Source organism: Ziziphus jujuba, chromosome 9, assembly GCF_031755915.1.
Source record: "Ziziphus jujuba cultivar Dongzao chromosome 9, ASM3175591v1".
In the NCBI taxonomy this organism is placed as follows: Eukaryota; Viridiplantae; Streptophyta; class Magnoliopsida; order Rosales; family Rhamnaceae; genus Ziziphus; species Ziziphus jujuba.
This window is the reverse complement of record NC_083387.1, coordinates 28359307-28387202: the sequence shown is the minus strand read 5'-3', so window position 1 is coordinate 28387202 and position 27896 is coordinate 28359307. Positions and strand designations below refer to the sequence as shown.

General features: G+C 32.8%; 5 protein-coding genes and 1 long non-coding RNA gene across 8 annotated transcripts; all 6 read right to left on the bottom strand.

Moving 5' to 3' along the window:
• Positions 1–114: 114 nt before the first annotated feature.
• On the bottom strand, positions 115–1294 carry LOC132799447 (receptor-like protein EIX1). Its single transcript, XM_060811272.1, has 2 exons — positions 841–1294; positions 115–638 (listed from the first exon to the last, which is right to left on the bottom strand). Exons 1-2 carry the CDS (start codon positions 1292–1294, stop codon positions 115–117), a joined length of 978 nt encoding a protein of 325 aa, XP_060667255.1.
• A 352-nt stretch (positions 1295–1646) lies between these two features.
• On the bottom strand, positions 1647–3448 carry LOC132799446 (receptor-like protein EIX1). Its single transcript, XM_060811271.1, has one exon. It carries the CDS (start codon positions 3216–3218, stop codon positions 1647–1649), a length of 1572 nt encoding a protein of 523 aa, XP_060667254.1. The 5' UTR covers positions 3219–3448.
• A 1758-nt stretch (positions 3449–5206) lies between these two features.
• Positions 5207–11288, bottom strand: LOC125424257 (uridine/cytidine kinase UKL1, chloroplastic). 3 transcript variants are annotated; one of them, XM_016038265.4, is made up of 14 exons: positions 10890–11286; positions 10513–10604; positions 10334–10403; positions 10053–10171; positions 9846–9942; positions 8989–9068; positions 8437–8631; positions 7687–7770; positions 7542–7602; positions 6793–6853; positions 6484–6577; positions 6323–6395; positions 5623–5705; positions 5207–5508 (listed from the first exon to the last, which is right to left on the bottom strand). In XM_016038265.4, the coding sequence occupies exons 1-14, from the start codon at positions 11083–11085 to the stop codon at positions 5362–5364; spliced, it is 1452 nt and encodes a 483-aa protein (XP_015893751.2). In that variant the 5' UTR covers positions 11086–11286; the 3' UTR covers positions 5207–5361. The 3 variants fall into 3 exon arrangements, with proteins under 3 accessions (XP_015893751.2, XP_048317827.1, XP_015893752.2); XM_048461870.2 differs by lacking the exon at positions 7687–7770 and having other exon boundaries at positions 10890–11288; XM_016038266.4 differs by lacking the exons at positions 10053–10171; positions 10334–10403 and having other exon boundaries at positions 10890–11287.
• A 1723-nt stretch (positions 11289–13011) lies between these two features.
• LOC125424256 (mavicyanin) lies at positions 13012–13972 on the bottom strand. The gene is made up of 2 exons (XM_016038273.4): positions 13716–13972; positions 13012–13514 (listed from the first exon to the last, which is right to left on the bottom strand). Exons 1-2 carry the CDS (start codon positions 13882–13884, stop codon positions 13150–13152), a joined length of 534 nt encoding a protein of 177 aa, XP_015893759.1. The 5' UTR covers positions 13885–13972; the 3' UTR covers positions 13012–13149.
• Positions 13973–15057: 1085 nt separating this feature from the next.
• On the bottom strand, positions 15058–20044 carry LOC107427867 (triacylglycerol lipase 2). The gene is made up of 9 exons (XM_016038268.4): positions 19673–20044; positions 19389–19505; positions 17013–17153; positions 16747–16857; positions 16520–16663; positions 16258–16298; positions 16051–16130; positions 15694–15789; positions 15058–15514 (listed from the first exon to the last, which is right to left on the bottom strand). Exons 1-9 carry the CDS (start codon positions 19874–19876, stop codon positions 15192–15194), a joined length of 1257 nt encoding a protein of 418 aa, XP_015893754.1. The 5' UTR covers positions 19877–20044; the 3' UTR covers positions 15058–15191.
• A 5924-nt stretch (positions 20045–25968) lies between these two features.
• LOC112492985 (uncharacterized) lies at positions 25969–27539 on the bottom strand. The gene is made up of 4 exons (XR_003057400.3): positions 27507–27539; positions 27197–27263; positions 26570–26624; positions 25969–26462 (listed from the first exon to the last, which is right to left on the bottom strand). It is a non-coding gene; the product is annotated as an uncharacterized LOC112492985 (long non-coding RNA).
• Positions 27540–27896: the final 357 nt, after the last annotated feature.

Genomic DNA, 27896 nt, shown 5'->3' with positions numbered 1-27896 from the left:
GGGAAGGAATTCTGGACGGGTCCTGACAAAGAGTATCTATAATGCTGCCTATACAGTTGCTACAAAACATTCTTATAATTAATATAAGAATCTAAAATACTAGAAAATCACTATTCAAAGTCGTTCGATGCAATACATAATGTGGCAAGTTAATGCTGTTTTCGATTCAGTTTGGTTCTTTTTTTTGCCTACAAAGTGTTCTTTTACTCTGTCAACAAAATGAAAACAGGCATCTCTCCAAGACCTCTTGATGATCAAAGTGCCACAAACACCCCAAAATCCAACAAAGAAACCCAAAAACATGCTGATGAAGAAGCCTAGCTGCTCAATTAGTGGATCGCCAATATCACCATCTTCCTCTTCTTTTTCCCCAAGAGTATCTATAATGCTGCCTGTACAGTCGGTTGGCAAAGGCTTCCCAAAGAGGCCAGCATTGCCTTGATAGATTGATGGATCTTCAAGGGTCTGAAATTGGTTGGCAGTTGGAATTTTCCTTGATAAGGTATTGTATGACAGATTTAAATGATTCAGAAATGTTAAAGAAGGCATGCTGAGTGGAATTGGCCCAAAAAGTTTGTGGTTTGAAAGATCAAGAGTTTCTAGGCTTTTCAAGTTGACAATGTCCATTGGGAGAAGCCCTGTCAAATAATTCATAGATAAATTCAAAGCCACCAATTTTACGAGCCTTATTAGTTCCTTCGGAATCTCACCTGAGAAGTTATTATTAGAGAGATCAAGGTCGTTAACAATCGACAAGGTGGCGTACATATATTATATCGTTCTTCCTTTTGCCACTATCTTGAAATTTCCATTGACTAATGCTGTATCAGTATCTCATACCACTCAGAATGCCAATGCAATTTGGCATATGACCTGACAGAGAATTGTAAGAGAGATCCAATATATGAAGATTGGCAGGGCTGTAGAACATCAAAGGAATGTCTCCGGTGAAGAAGTTGGACCGCATGCGTAAAATCAATAAATGTGGCATGGTTTCTCCTATCCATGATGGAAGTTTCCTAGAAAATTTGTTGTCACCAAGATCAAGACTAGCCAAGCTTGTGCAGTTTTTCAAATAGGAAGGAAGTTCACCTGAAAGCCCATTGTTAGAGAGAACTAAAAATTCGAGAAAATGAAGATTACCTATTGAGCTTGGGACTATTCCACAGAGATGGTTGTTAGAGAGATCAAGGCTGCTGACATATTGTGTGGTGATGGTGGAATTGGTATTTGACACTGTACTTCTTGCAAACATTAATCCAGAGTATGTTACGTCGTATAGACCTTTCTTCATAGATATCGATTCTGATTTCATGCCACCCAGATTACCAATTCAATGTGGAATATGACCAGAAAAACTATTGTGTGAGAGATCTAATATGTGAAGATTGGAAAGGCTATAGAGTTTTGAAGGAATATTTCCAGTAAAGAAATTGGCCTTCAAGCGTAGAATCAGCAATGCAGACATGCTTCCTATCCAAACTGGAAGTTTCCCAAAAAATTTGTTATAACTAAGAATAATATTTACCATCTTAAAGTAGTTTCTAAAGGAAGGAAGTTCACCAGAGAAATTGTTGCTTGGGATACTCAAATATTGAAGATGATTGAGTAAACCAATTGATCTTGGGATTGTTCCAAATAGACTCTTATTTGACATGTCTATAAACTCCAAGAAGGGTAAATTTTCCCAGAGGAACTTGACCAGATAATTTATTGTTGGAGATAACAAAGACTGTCAATTTGGACAAATTTCCTATAGACAAGGGGATGCTTCTAGTTAGAGAGTTAAAGGAGATGTCTAAAGTGGAGAGCAATGGCATTGCTTCGCCAATGTCATCGAGAATTGGCCTCAAAAACTGATTAATACTCAAATACAAAGTGGTAATGTTTGATGACAAGAGTGGGAAGAGGCCATCAAAATGATTTGAAAGCAAATACACAGATGAATGTTTGTTGAAACTTAATGAGCTGAGCACTCTGCCACCTATGTTATTATAAGAGAGATCTAGCATATCTAGTTTCACATCCATTTGCCAAAACCAATTTGGAATGGTGTCTGAAATTGAGGCATTGATGAGTGACAAAGTGCTCAGCTCATCTTGATTCTGAAGCCATGTGGGAAATTTAGGACCCAGTTGGCACGACTTGATGGAGAGATATTTGAGCTTAAAAGGAGGTATCCAGTCAAAGCTAATGTTGAAAACCAAAGAAATATTGTTTGGAGATTGGTTAGCACAACTGATTGCCAGCTCCTTCAAGCTAGAAAGGTTCATCAAATAAGCTTCAGTTAAGATTCCTTCCCATATGCTCTTTGAGATATCCAACACAACCAACTTTGAAAGTTGTCCAAGATTTTCTGGTATTATACTCATCCGGTTATCTCCTAGTAAAATCTTTTGCAAAGATTTTAAGTTTCCAATAGAGCATGGAAGTAAGCGTTGTAAAGAGTTGTTCGACAGTCGAAGGAATCTTAAGCTCTTAATATATCCCAAAGCATCGGGCAATTTTCCCATTACTCCATTGTCTCCCAAATCCAAAGTCTCCAACCTGTTACTGAAGCATTCAGACAAACTGTCAAAATAATCAACTATTTCACCAGAGATTTTATTATCATAAAGCTCCATAGAGCGCAAATTGCATAACTTTCCCAAGTTTCTTGATAACTTACCCCCAATGGAATTTCCTGACAAGTCAAGCCTTTCAAGAAAAGCTAGATTAGATATTGCATCAGGAATTTCTCCATGGAAATGGTTGTTACTGAGGTCAAGCTTAACTAGGCTTCTAAGATTGAACAACCAATCTGGTATTGTGGATTTGAAACCATTGTTTGAGAGATCAAGCACGGAAAGAAAGGTGAAATTAAGAAAAGGAAGGGTCAAAGGCCGATCAGAAAGTTGACAGCTGGGTAAGTGCAATTCCAGGATCGATGGGATCCTACTAACAGTTTGGAGCAAATATGTTGCAGATATGGTCAGGTCCCAACCTCCTAAGTGAAGGTATTTTAAAGAAGAAAGACCAGAAAGCCATGTTATGCTACTCTTATATGACTGAAAGAAATGGTTGTGGTTGAGATCTAGATAATACATTCTTGAAAGATCTCCAAGACTTGGAGGAATAGTTCCAACAAAACATGCACCAGAAAGGTTGAGATATCTCAAGTTCTGTAGTGATCCAATAAAAGAAGGAATTTGGGAACCTCCGAAATCATTCATGCTCATGTCCAAGAAATTTTAATCTTTCAAAACAGGCAAAGAAGGATCGATCTTACCACCTAAACTCGTGACTGTTCCATGACCATCCAAACCATCTGGAAAGCAGTTTCGAAGTTTGAGCTCAACAACATGTCCAGTTCCATTGTTGCAGCTTACTCCTTCCCATTTACAGCAATCTTCTCCCACCCAAGATGAAAGTCTGCCTGAAGGATCTGTTAGGCCGTCTTTCAACAGGAGAAGAGCTTTCCTCTCATCATCAATGCATACCACATCATGATCTCCAAAGCAGAAGCAGATTTTGCCAAGGAACAGAATTCCACTCAGAATAAGAAGTGAAAGAGGTTGATGGAAATGAGTATTAGTGCTTTTACCCATTTTGTAATGCATTCACTAGGATGCTGTATAGAATGCTAACTGATGCTGCTATTAATATAAAGACCATCATGCTGTGCTCTGTTCATTTAGAGAAAAAAGAGTCCAAATTCTACCTACTCTCTACATATATGTTTTGTTAATCCGTTGTTGTTCCATAACATTGCAAAAAACTGACCCCAGATGACGGTAATGGAAGCATAAGAAGTTCAGCTATGTGTCTTACTAATTTTCTAGAGAAGTCTAACTGACGCCACTATAATTACAGAAAACGTTATCGTGGTCTGTGCATGACCAACCTTGGAAAGTCCAAAATGGTAGTCCTTCCTCTTGCTTTGTAGTCTTTCAACTTTGGTTTTTTGTTTTTGTTTCTTCATTTCTTATCAATCTTGCGATGGCTTCCACTCAATAATGCTAACATTATTTGCATATTGAATTGGCAGCATGACAAAATATATATATAATTGAGCGTTGAAAAAGAGTTTGGTTCAGGATTTTCGAAATGACATAATTAACAATTTTATTTTCAAAATACTCAATTCAATTTATTTTAATTTTGTACAGTGTTTGGGCTAATTTGAAAATTTATTAGAGATGCAGATATAATTGAACTAAAGTGACATGGAAAAGCTTGTTTGAAGTAGGATGTAAAAAATTTAATAGTTTGGAGCCCCAGGTAAAAAAAATTGTCATAATTAAAAGGATGAAATGATAAAAAAAAATTGTCATAATTAAAAGGATGAAATGATATCAACTTTTAAAATAAAATTATGATAATATAATTAGTTGTAATATTTTATTATAGATATGAACATAAGTGGAAAAAAATAATAACAATAATGCTAAACTTATCAAAATATTCATTTAATTTAAAATTTATTAACCGACATAGTAAATAATGTAATAATATATAATTGATATTTTTTTAATATAAAAATTTTTTTATCCATATTTAAATTATATGAATATATCAATCAATAAATTTTAAAAGACATCATTTATTTTATTTTTGGTTTCTATTTTTTTATTTCTTATCGAACATGTGATGGCTCACTCACAATAATACTAACATTAACTGCTCATTGAACTGGAAGAATGAGAAAATATATAAGATTGAGCGTTGAAAAAGGAGTTTGTTCAGGATATTAGAAATGACATGATAAACAATTTTTCAAACGAAAGTGAATTTGACTGATTTTATTTTCAAGATATTCAATTCACTCTTTTTTCTTCTTTTTTTTTAATTTTGTGCAGTGTACAGGCTAATTTGATCATTTTTAGAGCTGCATATACAATTAAACTAAAGTGACAGAAAAAAAAAGGATGGAGGATGTAAAAAAATTTATACTTCGGAGGGCAAAGTAAAAAAATAAAAAATTATATCAACTTTAAAATTACTATATAATTCTAATTTTTTTAAAAAAAGACTTAAATAACTTAAATCTTATATTTCTAATAAAAAATCATTATAATATAACTAATCGCAATATTTTATTATAGATACAAACAAAAGAGGGGTTAAAAGATGTTAAAAAAAAATAAAATTAAAAAATTTAAAAAAAAAGGAAAAGGACCCTCCAAAATTTGGGGTCCTAGGCTGAACTTTGCAATGCATGTTGCAATACAAGCCAAGAAACTCGCTGCTGTTGGATTTCTTAAAATTGAAAAAGTTGCACTTTTGAGTTTCTACAAAACAATCTAATTCAAGGTATATGAGACCATTATACCATTACGTAGTGAATCACAATTTTGTGATCTACATATCCCATATGTTTGATCAATCATCAGTACCAAAGTAACGATCACCAAACTCGCCCATTCCAGGTATGACACGGAATTCTTCATTCAGTGCAACATCAATCTCTGAAGTCACAATCTTCAAAGACGGGAACCGTTTGCAAACACAGTGGATTCCCTCAGGGGCCTGAAAGTTTGAAAAAGCAGCAGCAGCAAAATCAATCTACGCATTGCTGACAATGTTAACGAACTACACATCTCGAACCAGAACAAAAACTAAAAATAATAAATAATAACTCACAGATATGAGGTTAAGGAATATGATATGCGATTCTGGAACCCCTTTCTGTATGAGTAGTTCAATAGCTTGGTTAGCAGAGTTTCCTACAAAAAATATAATTTCATGTTAGTTTTCAATTATCAGCAGTCCAAAAAATTGAGGAATATACATAGAGCTGGAATGGAACAACATTCCTAAACCATTTCATATGTCACCAAAATGAAATGTCAACTTTTAACTCGTAAACGAGCATCAACATATAACCCCGACAAAGGTGGTAAAAGCAGAAAGAGAATACCAAACCACAAAGAGTGAACAAGGTTTAAAACTAAAAGGATATAGTACATAAATGGAGTAAAAATTTTTTTCCTTAAAAAAATCAAAAGAATAAATAAATAAAAAGAGCTGAATAGACTGCCCACAAAGCCAATGCCCTGGCAGTCCACAAGCATCATTCAGTAAAATTTATCAGATGAACAATGAGCTCAAAATTCTTTTGACACAAGGAAAAACTGTCAGCTTAAGTCTTATCTCCTCACCTTGTTTATTTATTTATTTTTTTTCTTTTTCTCAGAAAATATAATTCCACATGAAATCATTTTAACTGCTGCTACTCAGCTTCATGATGTTTCTGTAAAAATACACAAGTGTGCACTTTTCCTAGGAGTAGGAAATAAGAATTGCATGCACAGAAGTATAAAAAGAAGGATAACCAAATTACCTGTAGCAAGAACAGGATCTAGAAGCAGGACATGACGTTCTGAAATATCCTTGGGAAGTTTCTCATATATAAGCTGAAATGGCATACCTTAGTTATATACACAAAAAAATTTCAACAGAGAATCTAGTAGATTTCGAACTTTAGATACACCCATTCATTACCTGCTTTCCATTGTCTCCATCACGATGGATTAGAATTTTTCCAATTTTGATTCCTTTGCAACATGCACGCAATGCATTTTCCATGCTCTCACCACTAACACAATAAACAAGGAAAGCGTTGATAAATCAGAAAATGTAACAACAAAATCCATTCATCTTTTAATGCTTAAAAAAGTGCTAAACAGCCGGGATAGGACATGCCATGGTACTGAATAAGAGCGGCATTGGCACCACAAACTCAAGTCCCAAATTAAAAATATTATTGCTGGTAGCTACAACCTTAAAATCAATACTTGACATAAAGCTCACCTTCGAACAATAGAAACCCCACATAATTTTTTGCAGAAATCAACCCCAGTGTATACAGATCCTGCAACAGAATAAGGACAGCCATCAAAAGACATGCAGATTGTTCCTTAAATCTTGGACATAGACAATTTTTATGGTTCATAGAACATGATGATCCAGATTCACACAATCTTCACAGTCCACCCATTCAAGCTAACTTATCTTCAGACAGGCATGCATGCATAGACAGATATCTTAAGGCTTAAGAATCTGAAATCACCAAATAATGCTAATGACCGACTACTTGGTCCCAGCTTCACATTATAGCCATTCAAACACAGAAAATCACATAGCAACATTTTGGTCAATAATCCTTTTAAAATAAGAAGGTAAGTAGTTATCACCATCAGTTATTATAACAAAAAATTGAATATTCATTTTGTTTGTAATCTATAGTAACAGTAATTTTCAATGTAATAATGTGAATCAACCATGAACAAGGGAAGAATAACACAGAAAAGAAGCAAAATCTCTTAATAGGTACCAGCCAGAATAGGACATGAAGAAGGAAATCAAAGAACGAGAAAACTGTTTTGGATAGATGCCTACTTAACGTTATAATACTCAATTTCCACCCATCTCTTTGATAAACTGCGACTTGTCATGGTGGCCCTCCCCCATTTGCACACACAGCCAAAATGAAGGCATGGATAAAAAAGTGTTGGTGAGAAATAAAAGGGAAGAAGCAGGGATGCACATAATTAACACACCTGTTGGAGTAACCACTTGCTTCTCTGTGAATGGCAAATGGCCAAGGCCGTGCTCCACAACCTGATTATCAAGAAAAAAGAATAAAAACATAGATTTAAAAAAAAAAAAAAAATCCGAACCATCCGGTCAAAAGTAGAAAAGTACCAGTCGGATAAGTCTATCAGAATAAAATACGAAGTCATGCTTTGATATTTCTCGATCTCGAATAAGTGTATGCATTCCTCTAATCTGTTACAGCATATGACCAAATTATGACCATAAAAAGGCTAAAGTAAAAGTGGAGGCAACAGATCAACTGCATATCAGATGGTAGGGATGTAGGAATAAGTTAATGGTGCGATTTCATTAGCTTCCATCATGATTCATGAACACAAATTTACTTTAAAATCATTGGATGCAAGACACAGCTTAACTAAATTCAGTTCAATGTTTTCAATAGTAGCATTGGTCTAAAAGTCTCCAAGTCGTACTCCATGTTAATTTTCAGATAATTTTCAGAAGAGGAAAAAAGAAAAATAAACAAGTTACATCAGATGCACAGCCTTGTAATAGAAATATAGCTGACTTGACTCTGTTCAATTCTGCACTAGCAGATATATTTTCAATTCATTGATATGTCATATGCCAGAAACAAGAAATTAAGACATGCATTGCAATTTCTCCCAACTTCAGCCCTAATCCAGAATATCTCTTCAATGCACAGGAAAGTACAATAATCTGGTTTAATAATATACAATTGATGAATCAACAAATAAACAATTTACTTTTTGTGTCTTTTTCTCTTTACAAGCATAGGATAATTATGTGTGCAATGTATACCAAACATTTTGCTATAATGGAAAAGAAGAAAGGTGAATAATATTTCCAAGGCTGAATCACAAAGAGAAGACACACCTGAAATGTTGACTGAATGACATACACATTAGGATAAATTTTGCAGAGATCGTGCTGACCAAGCTTTGTGCGGATATGTTGCACAATCAAATCAATTGCAACATGATTATCACCTCCTCGGGGAATGATCACATCAGCATACTTCTTTGATGGAAGAACAAAGTCATCAAAAGCAGGCTTGACAAACTTCGCATACTGCAGAGTACAATATGCTTGATAAAGATACAATAAGACTTCTTACTGAAAAATTCATAAAACTCTTGTGTTTTCCACCTGTGTGGTGAACCACGCGACAAATTGCTTGCTTGTGAGGGGAAATTGGCAGGCTTTTCAACTTCCAGTTCCAAATAACCACATAAAACATTACTCTTTATAATATTTCAGGACTGTGTTCAGCGAAGTCTTTCCACTAGTCCAAGATGGTAGGATGGCAGATGAGACAAAAATGCATGTAAACACTAAAAATTGATATTTAAGCCTATTATAATGTTACTAACTGCCTAGGCTTGTATGAATACATATAAATGAGAAAAGAGACATTGATCTGCTTACTTGTTCAAGAACAGAATTTATGTCCCTGCCCCTTTCAACTGTGTCCCGTCTTATTCTACGAGCAAGCCTTACATCAGCATCTGCACACATAGGAAAGACAAGTGAGTGCGCGAGAGAGAGAGAGAGAGAGAGAGAGAGAATGCATAATGAAAACTATAAACCTCTTTTTCTTTTACATATAGGACTGTTCTATATAATTCTATAGAAATAAACACAAACATATAAGGAGCCACAGACTGGATGAAGCATAAGGTCGAATTTGAAAACTAGATCAAATAAGGTTGAATTTGAAAACTAGATCAAATAAGGTCTTACTTTCATAAATGCAAACACCCAAGGTTATTATGAATTTATGATAGCATTATTAGTGGAAGAGGCAGATTTTGAGGGTTTAAAAAAAGAAAGACAAAAAAAAAAAAAAAAAGGGTGCAAGTCTTCAAAAGCACAAAAATATATTTTTCGATCTAGAATTTGATAAATGAATACGTTTGAGTTAATACTGACAGCATGAGTACAAGATACATCGAATTAGTAGCCGAAATTGACTTTAGTTTGAATCATAATTAACAACTCTACTGATCTACCAGTTTTGCTAAGTATTATTACCCATCCATATTCCTAAGGAGCACAACTCGGCAACAAAAATTAGATTTGGCAGATTTATAATTTCTAGGTAGGATAAGAATAGCAACCCTCTAATTCCTTTTAGCAGATTTATTTTGGCTCTCTTTCTACATTGTCTCTATTGCCTTTCTATGTCTTCATAGCTAAATAGAAAAGATATTCCTTTATTAACTATATGAAATATTGGAGTAGAAACAATAAAACAGAATGGGTATTACAACTAAAAGTTAGACCTGTGTCAACAAAAATCTTCATATTCATCAGATTGCGAACCCGTGGATCATGGAAGACAAGAATCCCCTCCAAGATAATAACATCAGAGGCATTAACCTGAATAATTTCAAAAATAACAAAAATAAAAATATAATCAGGAAGAAATAAGAAAAAGGAAGATGGAAAGAAAGACGTCCACAAGTTAAAACTAAAGCCATTATGAGTACCAGCCGAAAACTATCAGAAGAGCGGCGATGCTTCTTAAAATCATAAATTGGAACTTGGAAAGGATGCCCACATTTGAGCTGTATAATGCAATCTAAAAGTTGTTCGGTGTCGAAAGCATCTATGAAATCATCAAATATCTAATTAAGAAATTGTACAACAATATATTCTTCTACAGAATCAAACCTGAGAACGAGAAGCAATGTACCACCCTATTCAAGCTCATTCTCTAACACTAACAGAATGGAAAACATAAAAGATCAGAAATCATTAAGATGGTTACCAGGATGATCAAAATTATACTCATGAACACGTTCTGATTCTTCAGAAGTCAAACCACGGTAAAATGAATCCTACAAAATAAGCCTATATTGACTAACCATATATATGTTCAGAAATGGCGGAAAATTTTGCACTAGTACAGAAAAATAAAATAAAATAAAGCTAAACCACAAAACAGACCTGATTGACGAGAACAACGCGGTGATCATGAAGCTGCTGAATGATCATATCGCACACTGTAGTCTTACCTGAAGCTGTACCTCCCGAAACACCTATTCCATTACACAGACACAACAAATTTCAATCAAATTAAAACTATCCTAAACCACAAACACAAAAAACAAAAAATAAATAAATAACAATAAAAAATAAAAGAAATGGAGTACAATTTGTGCGAATTACACAGAGAATCGAAACCCTAAGCAAAGAACAAAACTCCAAATTTCACGAATCCAAATTACGCAATCAAAAAAAAAAAAAAAAGAAGAAATTGAGAGAAAACAAAGAGAAGAAAAAGGAGAAGTGTTTTGAGTTAGAGGCGTTAGTTTTGTTTATACCGATGACGAAGGGCTGCTTGGGAGCGTTAGAGTCGGTTATGGCAGAGAAATTGGAAGAAGAAGAGCGATGAGCAGGAGAAGAAGTGGAGGAAGAAGGAGGGGAAGAGAGACGGAGGCCGTCGAGACGTAGACCGGAGAAATGGGGCCCAGATGCGGCCTCCATAACGTAGTCAATGGTGGTCGTCTCCTCCGGCATCGCCGATTTTGTTTTCGCTTCGCTCACTCTCTCTAGTTATAAATAAACAACAACAACAACAACAACAACTGCTATTTCTCTTCTCTTTCTGCTTCAAAAAAGTTCAGCGCAGCGAAGCAAAATGCAGAGAGAGAGAGAGAGAGAGAGACACACACACACACACACTGTGCCGTTTTGTCGTCTTTCAGTTTCCTGTTTCGCTTTGCGCACAAATTTCACGCTTTCTTTTTTATTTTATTTTATTTTTTTGTCTGATTGGCTTTGTTTTTTTATTATTATTATTATTTTTTAACATGTAGGACGAGGAATATGGTAACTCCACCCACAGATGCTATGCTCACCCCACCCGTGAAATGCTATTTTTTATTTTAAAAAAAAAAAAAAAAAAAGGAAAGGTTGTTTTAATTTTTTAGATTTTTTTTTTTTAACACAACATGGAAAATGTTATTACTTATTAGTTGTCGATTTTATCAATTAAATTTTAGATATTAAAATGATAATCCATGATTTGTTTCGAAAAATATATGGTAGCTCAATTAGATCTTTAAATGATTTAAAATTGGAAAGGAATAATTAGTATTTTTTTACAAAAAGAAAGATATTTTTTATTATTTAAAATGATAAAAATTTCCAAATTTATACAAAAAGAAAAACTGTTCTTATGCACCGATTAATTTAAAAAAGTCAATAATTACTTTTATTCGATGTGTTGGAATAGATTCATTTAAAATTTTATATATTCCTATTGGACTATATTTTTCCTCATTCGAATTCACCACAAAAATAAAATAAAATAAAATCTTTTTTCTCCATTTACTTTATTCAAACTTGGTCTCTCATCTTTAAAATAGGTGAAAATGCTCTATTGCATGATTATTAACATATTGAAAATGTAATTACTTCACTTATTGGTATGATTTGGAAACATAGCTAATTTTTAATTTATGTTTTTTATATGTTTCTATTTAGTTGTGTATAATTTATTTATATTTAAATTTTAGCTAATAATAATTATAGTTTATTAGACATTTTAACCAATTAAAATTTAAAACAAAAAAACAAAACCAAAAAATAAAAAATCAATATAATTTAAAATTGTGTAAATTAGGCATTTTTGTTTTTTTTTTTTTCATTCCTTTAATTTTATAACTAATATAGCTGTCTAAAAGACTCTAATTACCACTAATTAAAACTTTACAATTTAGTAAAAAAAATAAAAAATAAACTTTACACAAGCAAATTACAAACAAAAAATAAAAAACAAAAAACTTAAAACCAACCTTATTTACAAACAGTATCTAATATGCCAATTTGTTTATCTACTTTTGTTATGCATCTTTCAAAGAATTATTTGGACATTGTTACATACATTTGATATATGCTTTTCGTAGGTAACAAGCACTCAGGAAGCAGAAAGGAGCTGGAGTAACAATCTTCCGAGGAACTTAAGATATATGTAATCAAATACAAGTTTCCTTTTTTTTTTTTTTTTTTTCGGGAAGTACTTTGTAATCATGTTGGTAATATTTTATTCCATACTTGTATTTCTTCCATAGAATTGGTCAAAAACAAAAAAAAAAAAAAAAAAAAAAAAAAAAAAAAAACCAATATTTTTAGTCAAAACAGGGATTTACAATCTGCTGGGGCTTCAAAATTTATAAAATCATTTTTTTTGGCTCAATTTAGAGGATGATATGGCTCACATCTCAACAATTAGAGTTGTCAATCTTTAGTTTTGGAGTTCTTGGACCTCCTTTTAGAACAATTCAGAATTCGAATTTGGTAACTGAGTTTTATTTGTAGAACAATTTCATGAGACAATATGAGATAAGTGTACGATTATTCAAGTATTAATCAATTTCTAGTACAAATACACCAAAGGTAATTAAGTTGAAACGCTACAAAAAGAATCAACCTATTATCATGTAATAAAACTTAGCAATATTATTCATTATCTCTCTTTCCAATCATACATAATAAACAAATAAAACACCAAAATGTCATTCTTTCCATCAAGTTAATTCAACATCCACTACAATTTAATTCATATCTTTCACAAAAACTTCAAAACATAGAAAACATAAAGATGGCCAATACTGAAGCTACCATGACCAATGAAGCAAAAGAATAGGAATTAGTAGAAGCTGCAGAGGTGGTAGTAGAAGACCCGGATGAAGATGATGATGGAGAGGATGGAGAAGAAGAAGGTGAATTTCCAGAACCACCCTGAACTGTGATCTTCACCTTCATTCCCTGATTGCAATGGCCCATCGTTCCACAAGCAAAATACCTTGTGCCTGCCTTGTCCAATTTCACCACATCATTCCCACTGCTCTTGGAGTCTAAAGCTGTGGTAAGGTCACAGCTCTTGTAGGCACTCTCACTGCCTAGTTCCACCACACTGTGGAGCCCTGATGTGTACTTGAACACTGTCCAAAATTGTAATTGTAATTGGTTATGTATTTTTTACTAATTAAAGAAATCAACAAGCAATGGAAAAGAATTGAGAGATTTTCTTTCTTGATCTAAGCTTTTTTGGCAATACATTTTGAATTATCACATGTGCTAAGCTCAACTGAAACTCATACAAGAAGAAGATTCTAATTCGAACAAACAATATGTAAACATACCAAGTTCATCGCCGACTTTGAATTTTTCCCCGGATACCCATGATTTGAAATCTGTGGATTCATCCCAACCTTGGCTTCCCCCAACAACATGCTTTTCTGCCTGAGCTTCCTTGGTGATCAATGCCACAAAAAATACTAACACTAAGAAAAATGTGTTCTTGAGCCCCATTTTTGTTCTTCTTTCTCTTCCTTCTCCTTATGATCAAAATCAAGTTTAGTACTCTGAGCTTTCTTTTTTCTATGCAGTTACTTATATAGACCTAAGCACGCATTCCTACCCTGATATTTTATGACTTCCTTTTGACAATAAGATACAAAAATAGTCATAATGCTAACAACTCATGTATTTGTTTGGTGACAAGTACATGCATAGGAACCTCCATTTTACTAAATTGTCCTCTAGGTGACAAATTTTGTGTAGCCTAGAAAGCTTAGGCATTTGTGTAATTCATGGAATGAAAAAGGGTGAAGTTTTTGGAAGTGAAATGGATTGTCAATAAAGCAAAATCTGGTTTGCTTAAAGGTCATGTTGAAGCTTGGCTTTCAAACAAAGGTACCAGTAGTGATGATATTCACTAGACGACAAACCTGTAAAGCTCAAATTTTATATGCATATGTCACATCCATCAGATGGATCTAGACTATATCTTTGTCAATTTAAGAAAGTTTGGATCACTTGCCTTTTAAGCTCATTATGATATGGACTAAATTTTTGGCTTAAGATTTGCTAGACTAGCTTACTAGCTTATCAAATTCGAGAGTCGTATATTGCACCTCATCTGGAAGTCTCTTTTATCTTTCCTGGTTTGTGTTTTCATGAAAATGCCAGTGAAACTGTCATCACAACCTTAAATTTTACAAATTATGATTGAAAATCACTCTTTTCAAACTTGAAGCAAACATGATGGTCTACTAAGTAGAAACTTTATTAGCATAATTCCGTTCAATTTGATATATCAAGTTCATAATTATTCTCAACCCACCTCATACAATCTTGAAAAAAGAAATTTGTGTTTTAACAATGTATCTCATTACAAGTTCAGAAAAGTGGTGCTTTGAGATCTATTATAGATTTGATTGTTCATCTTGCTTAAATGCAGTCCTCTGCACTGCCCCACTCAGGCCCTTCTCTAAAGAAAATAAGTCAAATTAATTGGATTTCATTTTCTAAAGATTTTATTTACTTTTTCTCGTTATGATGTTCAAGTAATTAGACCAGGAACAGAGACAATGCTATACAAAGTCAAGTAATTAGGCCAGGAACAGAGACAATGCTAAACAAAGTTTAAATTATCTTCCCATCTAAGCCCATGTAAATTTCCATTACAAATATCATGGAAAATGTTCCAACATTGCATAGTAGATTTATATTGCTCATGAAAATCCTTGCACATTTGTTTACAGTAACAGCTTAGTTACCATATAAATCTCTAGACTCTAGCTACTTTCTTATTTTCCTAATATAACAAGGATAAACTATATATGATGTTTGAAAAATGAGACTACTGATCTATAAACAATGTCCTTGGCATTCACTCCCATAATGAAATCTGCATGTCCATAATCGTTTACAAACTGAACAGTAAGCTTGTCTACATCGTGGAACTTGAGAGCATCGAGTAAAAGCCCCACATCTCGAGGATCAGAGAGTGCATCCTGGCCTCCATAGCTGAGGAACAGAGGAAGGTCATGGGGAATGTTTGACAGGTTATAAACTGGAGGGAAGAATTCACCATAATGCAATAGATTATAATCAGGTCTCCCATAGTTGTATCTTTCAAGAACCCGATCACGAACAGCTGCAACATATAACCAAAACAGATCAAGTAGGTCTCATTTATAAGTAAAAATGATCAAATTTTGTATAAAGTGCTGTACTTGAAATAGATTCTTTATTATTATTTTTTTAATATTTTTTATCAGCAATTGTTTGTTTCTTGTTCCTTTAAAACACTTTTCAAAGTTGAGTGGAACTTACTTTGGGCTAAGTGAACCAAGGTCTTGGTCGATGTTGCTTGAGGCTCATTCATCAGGAACAAATCAACAGTGGAAGAATTGAGACAGCAATTTTTACCTTGAGTTTGTTAAATTAAATCAAATAGTTAGTTCGGGAAGTAGTCTTATAAAGCCAAAATGTATGTGCCTATACTACAAGTATCAAATTATCTCGACAAGTTTTGGAAACCAATGCGTATATCAATACTTTACTTAAAAAAGAAAAAAAAAAAAAAGTGTGACACATTAATTGGTATCTAAAATTTGTTAAAAAAATTATTCTAATTGCATTGCTTGTGATGCAAGAGATTGCATGTGCAAAATAAGCTTAGCTTAGTACCGGTAAGTGCACTTAACAAGTCATAGCAATCAACCCCTGGATTATCACAGAGAGACTTCAGAAAGTTGGTTACAGACAACCTGAATTAAAGACCAAAACCTTAGTATTAGCCCAAAAGTTGTACAGCCGGAATGAGGATATTATATATGTTTATAGATAGCCTATAAATTGATGCTACAAGAGAACTCCATAATTCTTGTCACTTACCCTTTTGGATCAAACTCTGCCAGCCCGAACAGCGTTGTTATCTGTAGGGAAAAAGAAGAAATCAATTTGGATTATTATGTCTTATATTGTTCTAGAGCCCTAGCATATCTCGCAATGAAAGCTTTCGCCATTTGATTGGACGGTTCTAATTTACCAAATAATCCAGTTCATTGCAGCACAATGTTTTGTATGATAGAACTCAAAAAAACATTTTTTCGCTGTTTCAACAAATTTGAAGAAGGTTGAGGAACTTTGAACTTACCTCTCCAAGAAAGGCTTTGGCAGCAATAACACCAAGTGCAGTGTTCATGTGGCTTAAATAAGCAATTGGGCTCAACATTGCTGCTGATTTCACCTTGTCCACCAACCTTCCTTCTGAGAATGATGCCAAAGCTATTAATGTTCCCTGCCAAACATGGTTTTCCATTTTTCATTTTGTCATATATCCCAGTTTCATTGATATTTTCAATGTAATATTATTTCTCTCACCAAGGAATGGCCCACATAATCAACCTTCTGCCCTGTTTGGCTATATATGAAATCAAAAACGGCTGGTAGATCAAAGGTGACCAGTTCATCCCAAGACCAATTCCAAAACCTCTGTCATATTTGATATTTCCATTGGTAAGCCATTAGGAAGTGCAAGTTAATTGAATTTTGAAAAACAGAGAAAGAGAAACATATAGTAAACAAACAGAGAAATTAAATTTAAAAAAAAAAAAAAAAAAAAAAAAGAGGAGGGATTGGAGGTGAACCGGATTGATGGGGTCCAGAGATGTATGTCTGCGACTAAATCTGGTCCCTCTAGTGTTGGCAATCCACACGTCGAAACCATTATCAGCTAAGATCAACGGTAAATCTTGCTCTGGTGGATTCAATAGCCAGGTCATTCCGTCCTGTATCCACACACAGAATATAAAATTAAACCCCTTAAATCAGCAATGCACCGCATAACAATCATTTATACCTTCTCAATTTTCAACATCTCTTAATTTACCCACTAAACCTTTTATTCCCCCCAAGCAATTTGGTTTACCATGATAATGATATTAAATTGCCTTCTTTCTAAATTCTATTGTTAAAATTGGACAAAAATTGACATGCTATTGCATAAATAGATTGTTTATATAAATAACCAATGGCAAATTTTGTTTTTTTCCACAAAATCGACAAAAAAAAAATTGTTAATTTTCATCCGATATATAGTAATTTAGACGTGTAGTAATCATTAAAAAAATATATATATATTTGAATACTAATCTATCACTTAATCAAAAACAAAAATACTAATTTATCAGTTTGGTACAAATTCTAAAAAAACGATCTAAGGGAAGCAGCAATTTGACAATATACACAGTTGAAGAAGTAAAATATTGCTTCAAAATTAGTCAATGTGACAAATTAAAATATGGGTAAAACATTCGTATTTTGTATCTATATTTATATATCTTTATATGAAAATATATAAATATATACCACATAGTTTTTCAATTCACGTAAGGCCATGAGGATGAGATATGTAAAAAAAAAAAAAAAAAAATGGTCTAGGGCGGTGAGATAAGTACTACTAGTAGTACATTGTTTTTCAGTCTCAGCTAAAAGACAAGAAAAAGAATTGTAGTTTTGTAACAGAGAAAAAACAGAGAGGGGAAGAGAGATGGAAGATGCTGAACTCTGAGACCATTGAAATATGCCTGCAATTGCTGCATATCATTTTGTCGACTCTGTTAGGTTCAGAGTCTGAGTCCAAGGCCTTCTTTTGCCTCCTGAACAAGTTCAAAGGCTGAGGACATTCCTCTGCTCTGCTATATATATCTCTTTGGAAACTTAAACCTGACTTCTCCTACTGGCGGTGAGAATTTTTTTAATACCAAATAAATGTTCATCATGAACCGTCTTTACAATCACTAAGCAGAGAAAACGAAAATCGTACATTGAGGCATCATGAAAATTAACTGTGTATGAAATCATTTCATTTTGACACACATTTTCATTGTAAATATCTTAATGCATGAAATCATTTCATTTTGACACACTTTTTTATTGTAAATATCTTAAAGCCTTTATGAAAAAAGAGCTAAAAAGGCCAATTACTTTAAACCCATTCCAAGTAATTATGAAGTCATTTCTAAATATCTTAAATAAAGCAATTATAAAAAGCTAGGCTTAAAAGGTCAAATAGTTTAAACCCATATAAAATCTTCTTCTTTCAACAATATATAAACTTGTTACATTACGCTATCAAATTTTTGTTTTTTTGTTTGTTTTTTTTTTTTTTTTTCCCTTGTTATTCAAGTGAAGATTGTTTGGCTTATGCTATTTTCTAGTATTTTATGTTTGTTTTCACATTCTTCTTTCCACTTCCAAAACTATGCTTTTCCCAACACAGATTTTTTTAATTTTGGAGTTTTTTATAATCTTAATAAGATTTGTTTACCTTTTTTTTTTTTTTTTTTTTTTAAATCGGAATAGGAGCTCGAAAAACTCAACTCAAAATCCGGAAAACTACTAATTATGCACTAATAGTTAGCTAATTATATATAAACATCCAATAGATTTTGTGAGTTGAAAGATGAAGAAAGACATCATGATGCAACACGGTGCTATCTATGGCACTAACAAGCGCAAATCAAGCATTTACTTCATATGATGAAAAATCTACCTTTGCTGCCTTTTTAAGCTTTATATAGCTTTTATCTCAATTTAACTGCTTTTAAATGCACTTTTTACTACAAACCAACCCAACATAGCACATGTTATTCACTTATTTGTTCTCTCTGTGCTCACCCTTTTGACTATATAATGTCTTTATATATTTATATAAATTAAAGCAACTTTATTTTTATATTGACGCAATCTCTATATATGGCAGACGCGGCTAACTAAAAGTAAAACCCCCCATTCTCTCTAAATAATAATAATAATAAATAAATAAAAAGCACGCATCAAAACTTCACATTTCTCAATGCCAGATTCAACTTAAAAGTCTTTTACCCAAAAAATAAAATAAAATAAAATAAAATAAAAGATTCAACTTAAAGTCATAAATATAATGTCATATATAATATCATCTGAAATATTTTTCATATACTTGTATTATATAATTCAATTCTATATTGTTTTGAACTTACCACTAGAATCCCATGCTGAATCAGGACTGGCTGCTTCTTTCCCACATGATCACCACCCCCATAACGACCTTCTGGAATTCTTTGCAGACTCAAAATATAACCATCTTGGGTCGTCACCTTAAAAAAGAAAAAAGAGAATTTTAATTCCTCGAAATCTTTACCATATCAAAACTACACGTATATACAACATTATTAAATTATTTTCAGACAGCCTTAAAAAAGCATCAAATTAATGTTGTTAGAGCAAAATCATGCAATGGAATAGCTGGGAATGAGGGTCTTACTTGGAGCTCCTGACACTTATAGCCATAAATGGTCACCGACGAGGCGCATATACCATCGGTTGGGGTAGACACAAGGCCTTTGTTTAGTACAAACGAACCACGGCTCGAACTGTAAGCAAAATGAGGTTCGACCACAAGGACCAAGACGCAAAGAGCCCAGGCAGTTGACGAACTCATCAAGAAGCCACTCAGAGTCGGAGCCATGGTGTTCCTTATTGTTTTTGTGTGTGGGAGCGGTTTGGTATGAAAGCACCCTTTATAGACAGAGAGAGAGAGAGAGAGAGAGAGAGAGAGAGAGAGAAAGAAAAAATAAAAAGAAATAGAAGCTAGCTAGCTAAAAAGACAGATAATTATGGGAAAGCGCATTCTTTTTTTCTTTTCTTGCTTCTTCACATATCTATTATTGTTTGGCTTAACTGAACACTATATGATTTGTTGGGTGTATAAAGTTAAAAGTGGGGAGTATTCACGTTGTTTCTCAGTGAGAAGGGGAATGGATGTGGGACCCATGTGGGGTTCTTCTAATTTTATTATTATTATTATTATTATTATTATTATTATTATTATTATTTTCTCCCTTATCGTTAAGCAAATGGGGATGTTGGAAAATTCTTTAAATTTATGAAATCATGATGGACTTTGGTCACTGCCAAAATTCTGGAGCAACCGATTGCAGTTGGAATTTCAAGACCCTGCCCTGCTGGGATATGGCTGGATTATACGAATCAGAGATATTAAGATCAGCATTTTACATAATAATTTGTTGCGTACATTACAAAAAGAAGATTGTGGGCTCCACATTTTTGAATGTGTTACTGCCATATATGTATAATATATTGGCCCCCACATTGGAAATATAAAATACAATATGTTTTCCAAAGCTACGTATATAATTTGATGTGTATATTTATACATCTCGCAAACATGGATTTCATGAGAGGATAAACTCCACCTATTGCTGGGTTCCGTTAGATTGTTGTATATTAATATTACCCTACCATTTTTGGAAAAAAAAGAGACGGAAATACATGTATATTAACTAAACCAAAAATAGTAGTTGTTATCATTCGCTATTCATCATTAATAGTCTATATTAATTAGTTGATATTTAAGAGTTCATTTTGGTGACCATCACCTTAGGCTTAGGTGACAAAATAGCAAAACTCCGATCAAAGAGAACTTGTCTAAGCTGCTAAATGAAGATGGAAATGATTGCTTCTTCAAGAAAAACCAAAATATAAGATGAATAAGGTTGAGGAAGTTGAGATTCTTACATGCATATCAAGCGTGTATCTAACGTTAAAAAGCAGCCTCTAAGATGTAAGAAGTCTTTGAATTTTATGAATGCCGTTTCAATTTGATAGAGATTTTATATAAATTAGAAAAAAAAGATGGTGGATCGGTGACATGTATTGAAATTAAAATATATTAGTTCAATAGCATTTTTTAACAAATATGTTATTTGTTTTCTGAAAAAGTTATTTGTCACAAAACAACAAACTGATGTGTTTTCAACATACATTATCACGAGCTTTATACATATATAATTATATGCTATGAATTCCAAACTTTTTTATTCATCGTAAAAAAAAAAATGGCAAACTTTAAGATAAATTTCATTTAGAACTTTTCGGTTTTGTCATAAATATAATTAGCCTCCATAGTTTTAAAAAATTATTACTAATCTCTTTGTAATTTTTTCAATTTATGAAAATAATTCTATTTATCAGATTTTTTTTAATATTTTTTATAGTTAAAATCTAAACTAAAATTAAAAATTAATATTTTATGATTAAATAATATTATATAAATACCATTATCATCTTTAATTGTTAAATTAACCATACAAAACTAACAAATAGGGTCTATTTGATGATTTTTCTAAAATATAAAATATAATTATAATTAGGATAAAATTAAAGATGTCTAAATGAAATTCTCTTTTAGGTATATGTGGAAAATATTTATCAGAAATTATAAAAAAAAAAAAAAGAAAAGAAAAAAGAGATGTGTGAACAATACTTTTTAAGTTGTGAACTTTTCAATCCAAATTTCTACGGCTCTCTTAGATTGCAAAGTTTCACAATTTGTAGTTAAAAGGTATTTTTCACACATAAAGTACTTTTCACATTTGCACTTGTGAAAACTCATTCTTAGTCCTGCCCATTTGGATTGTAAAGATTCAGACTCATACTTCAAACAGTAATTTTCACACCATCACCATGATATATCACTATTAATAAATTGAAAGTCATCTTCACCTCTAATGTTTCCCATTAGATGTACCATTATTGAATAATGAGCATGAACACCATTAATTACAACATCCCACAATGTGACTTTGCAGAACTCCAAAAGCAATACAGAAAGTCTTTGAAACTTTATCACCATAATGGTAGCGGGAATGAGGGAATTGAATAATTGAAAAAACTGATTTGATAGTGGGTCATTGGCCTTTTTTGACAAGCCTACTTCCCGGTTCAAATTGTTGCTTTAAAGCTATGTCAAACGTACGACTAACGTTAAAAAGCAGTCTGTAAAATGTGATAAGTCTCTGAATTTTCTGAAAGCCGTGCCAATTTGACAGCGATTTTATATAAATTGAAAAAACAAAAGATGTTGGATCGGTGACGTATATTATCAAAATATCTTAGTCCAATAGCATTTGTTAACAAATATGATATTTGTTTTCTGAAAAATAAAAAGTAATTTGTCGCAAAACAAGCTCATATGGTGGCAGACTTTACTAAGCTCAAACAATAATATTTGATATATCACTTAAGTTTATCATACAAACTGTTATGTTTTCAACATACATTATCACAAGCTAATTTATACATATAATTATATGCTATGAATTTCAAGCTTTTTTATTCATCATTAAATTTTAAGATAAATTTCATTTAAATCTTTTCAGTTTTGTTTTAAATATACTTAGCCTTCATATTTTTAAAAAGTCATCATTAACTTTATTGTCATTTTTTTTATTTATCAAAATAAATCCATTTGCCATATTTTTCCAATACTTTTTATAGTTAAAATCTAAAGTTAAAATTCAATATTTTTTGATTGGATAATATTATAGAAATGCTATTATCACCTTTAATTGTTACAATTAACCATGTAAAACTAACAAATAGGGTCTACATAATAATTTTTAAAAATATGGGATTTAATTACAATTAAGATAAAATTGAGAATATCTAAATGAAATTCTCTTTAAGTATATGTGGAAAATATTTAGCAAAAATTAAAAAAAAAAAAAAAAAGTACGTGTGAACAATCCAAATTTCTAGGACTCTCTTAGATTGTAAAGTTCCACAGTTTGTACTTAAAAGGTATTTTTGACACACACTTAAAACGTATTTTTCACGTTTGATACAGAGTCCTCTAAAGCTGAATAACAGTAACTCCTTGTATTGGTATTCCTACAGAGCCCTCCCTCTCCTGCTTACCAAAGCACCTAGGGACCGCTAAGGGACAGGACCTGTCTACTCTCTACTTCACCTCCCCTGTAGGCCGGTGTGACAAGTATAAGTTTTTCTTAGATGGAAGACAGCCCTGCCCATTTGGATTGTAGAGATTCAAACCCATACTTAAATAAGTAATTTTCACATTATCATCATGATAAATATCACCATTGATAAATTGAAAGTCATCTTCTCCTCTAATGTCTCCCATTAGATGTAATAATGAGCATGGACACTATTAATTACATCATCCCACAATGTGACTTTTAGAACTCCAAAAGCAATACAGAAAGTCTTTGAAACTTTATCATCATAATGGTAGTGGGACTGAGGGAGTTGCATAATTGCAAATATTTGGATACTAGAGCATTGGCCCTTTTTGACAAAGCTACTTCCCTTTTCGCGTTGTTGCCTTAAAGCTATGTTCAGATTAGTGGGTGTATAAAGTGCATTGTTGTTTTGTTACTTTCAGGTCCACTTCTCTTTGTGGAATGTTAAAATCTTTTGGGAACTCATACCAAGGGTGCAGAGAGATCGGGTAGTTGTAGTTGTCACTCAGATGAAAGGACAAGTCCACCAAAGCCATATATTGAGGGGAATTTGATCCAATGTCCCTTTTAGAAGGGTTATGATGATATATATCCTTTCATCGGTCAACTTTTTTTTTCTTTAATATTTATTACATTCTTAAAAAAATTTTAAAAGACCTGTATGTTCTTTATTTTAAATTTAATATAAGGAAACCTTTGGTGACTCCCTCGATTTGGCTTCTGGGTTCTTATAAAAAATCAATGTTGAGATTAGAAAGAGGACCAAATATAAAGACAACAAGCTTGAGTTCGAAGAAAGCAATGCTCAGATCTTCAGGCTAATGCTCGACGATGCCCATCTTCAATCCTGCCTTTATTTCTACGAGTATTGGAATGCTTTTACCATCTCACTTGTGATTGTTTCTTCTCTACTGCTTTAGAAATATTTGAATGGTGGATTGGAAGAATCTGGGCCTTTAGCAAATGGTGGTTTTGTTCCGGTTCTACTAGGATTTGTGGGTGTTTTTAAGTTTCTAACGTTGCTCGCCAAGGTTTCTTTTGAAAAATCAGCGTCAAGGAGGCCGGAGAAGCCGTGAATAGAATCACCAAAAATTCTGAAAATGTTATCAAATTGGCAAAAAAATTTGATTACTGTAGGGCCTTCCGTAATTACTGATGAAACCTACGGTAATCAATTTGTCATTCCTGGAAACATTACTGTAGGTTTCATCAGTAATTACTGAAACCGCTGTGGTAATCACATTTTACCAATTTTTTTGCCTCCACAAGTCCCCTAATGTGTGTTAAATTCAACAACATGCAAAATATAGATTCTTCAATAATCTTAAGGAGAAAAAATTCCAAAAGTTCAGAAAAAGTTCTCAAATTGCCAAAAAAAATTTATTACCGTAGGGTCTTCTGTAATTACCGATGCAACCTGTGGTAATCAATTTGTCCTTGCTGGAAATATTACCGTAGGTTTCATCGGTAATTATCGAAATCCCTGTGGTAATCACATTTTACCAATTTTTTGGCGCCCACAAGTCCCCTAATGTGTGTTAAATGCAACAACATGCAAAATATAATTTCTTCAATGATCCTAAAGAGAAAAAACCCCAAAAGTTATGAAAAAGTTCTCAAATTGACATAAAAATTTGATTACAGTAGGGCCTTCGGTAATTACCGATGAAACCTACGATAATCAATTTGTAGTTGCTGGAAAAATTACCTTAGGTTTCATCGGTAATTATCGAAACCCCTATGATTATCATATTTTACTAATTTTTTGGCCCCCACAAGTCCCCTAATGTGTGTTAAATGCAACAACATGCAAAATATACTTTCTTCAATGATCCTAAGGAGAAAAAATCCCAAAAGTTCTGAAAAAGTTCTCAAATTGATACAAAAAATTGATTACCTAGGGCCTTCGGTAATTACCGAAGAAACCTATGGTAATCAATTTGTCCTTGCTTGAAAAATTACCGTAGGTTTCATCGATAATTACCGAAACCCCTATGGTAATCATATTTTACCAATTTTTTGGCCCCCACAAGTCCCCTAATGTGTGCTAAATGCAACAACATGCAAAATATACATTCTTCAATGATCCTAAAGAGAAAAAAATCCCAAAAGTTCTGAAAAAGTTCTCAAATTGACATAAAAATTTGATTACCGTAGGGCCGTCGGTAATTACCAATGAAACTTATGGTAATCAATTTTTAGTTGCTGGAAAAATTACTGTAGGTTTCATCGGTAATTACCGAAACCCCTATGGTTATCACATTTTACCAATTTTTTGGCCCCCACAAGTCCCCTAATGTGTGTTAAATGTAACAACATGCAAAATATTTTTCACTTTATTCGAAGTTAATGAGAAATGAGGTTAGATGAGAAATGGAAGATGGTTCCATTGATTCGACACTTTCATATCCATTTATTTGAATATTTTTCACAACTGCATAATTAATTCCCTCCTGACTACTCTTTTTTGGACATACTACCATGGAACCGCATTTTAAGAGAGATTAGAAGAAGCTTTCAAGCTGGGAATAGTCTCCAATTTAAAACTAACTAAATTTCAATGCATACCATTCAAGCAAGTTCAAATAGTCCCAAACTAGAGAGCCAATATTTGAGAACTCAATTACCATCCATCTAAATTCTCATCCTTGTTATTTCTTGCTTTTCCACATCTCAAACAATGTGGAGAATTTAATAATGAAAATGGGTCCTTGCACTTCATCTTGACATGAGAATCATGTAGAAAAACTAAAAATTAAAACTGAATTAGCAAGAGAAAAATGTACAAGTGTTTTATGAATAAAATCTAGAGAATATTAAAACTCCTACAAAAGGCTCTGTTGGTATCAATCCTAATTTGACCCAAAGTTCCCCATTAATATCAAAATCTCGAACACCAATTGGCACCACAATTGGTATAATGCCAAACTTTAGTGATAGCATTAAAAGCATACAGGGCACCTCCACTATAACGAAGACCGATTTGATACTTGGATGAAATCAAACGAAATATTTGCGGTTAGTTACAATATTTAGCATACAAGTTTCAAAGAAAATAATTAAATACCTAGAGTATCCATAAAGAAGTATAAATGTTCAAATCTAACAATTGAGACAATAGCTCATACCCAGTAATAATAGAGGAAAGTAGTAAAACACACTTGCCTTCATGAACATTAAGGTAAGAGCCAATTCCGTGGCCTGTACCATGCCGATAATCAAGACCATTTTTCTATAGTGGAACTCAAGCAAGAATGTCTAGGGCATTACCTGTAGGAAAATGAACATGTACCTTCCTATCACACAATCTTACAAGAATATGGTCAATACATTTCACTTAAAAGGAAATACATAATTTAAAAAATAAAATAAAATACCGTTGGTTCCATTAGGAAATTGAGCATTCCCAACTGCAATATGAACCTTGAGGACCTGCAAAATGAAGCAAAAAAAAATTACTTTGCAAGACTTGAAAAAATATAATAATAATAATGATAAGAAAAAGGAAAAATAAACTAGATTAGCACTTACTACAGTATAGCATGCTTTAAATAGATTAGCACTTACTGCAGTATAGCGTTTTCAACTATATCACTTTTTAACAAGAACATTTGAAAGTAGTTGATAAAGTAAGAATTAACATATTCATGTCAAAGTTCATTTTAAAAGTGGAAAACCCTTATTTCTCTTGATACATTGGAATTTGTTATGCATAGACAGTCATGCTAGCTTTTGAAAGTGGTTGCTAAAGTAGGAACTAGCATATCCATGTCAAAGTTCATTTGAAATTGGAAAACACTTTATTTATCTTTATATGGTGAAATTTGCCATGCTTGCTTCAAAAGCAGGTTGTGCCCATGCAATACAACTTAAGAATCATTACCACTCATGTGCATAAATGACAATGTCAGAGATACCTCTTTTGAAGTTCACAAATATCATATAGAATTTTCAACCATTACCATTTATTATTATATAGAATTTTCATTTGAAGTTCACAATACCTTTTTTACTGCATGAAAACTCTCCAGCTTATCGTTTGCAGTCACCTCTGTCAGTTTAAGTGTTTGCCTGCAATCATTGCATCATTATTTGATTAGTGTGTATTGAAACTGCACAAGCAGAGCATTGCATGCAGACACATAGAAATATACACAAGCTGTGTACTGACAAGTTGTCTGATACGGTTTATGTCCTTTTACATTCCTCTTTCAAGCAATATTTAGGCCACAATACATCTCAACTAGTATTTCAATCAAATGTTAGATGTTGCATAACAACCCAAAAAAAACAAAAAACAAAAAATGAACTTACAATTGTTTTTTCTTAGTCACTTCGTATCCCTCCTAAAAGTAACCAGAAACCCCATATATCTCCTACATCTGTATATGCACTAAAAGCTTAGACATCTTTTTATTTATTTATTTATTTATTAGTTTTATTGTTTTCATAAAAAGCTTTTCCTCCAAAAATGGTATATTGACTACTTGTCCAAGAAATAAACAGATGCACAAGTTTCACGAACTACCTGCTTATCCAACCAAACAAGATATTGCACCACTGCAACGCCATCTCGAATGTTTGCTTTTTTCAAACCTTCCAACTCCACTGGGTTCTAAGTTTTTAAATTATCAGTTGGAAATAAAATAAGGAAAAATCAAAATTCAAACCAAATAAATTGATTGCAAAATATTTTATTCATTC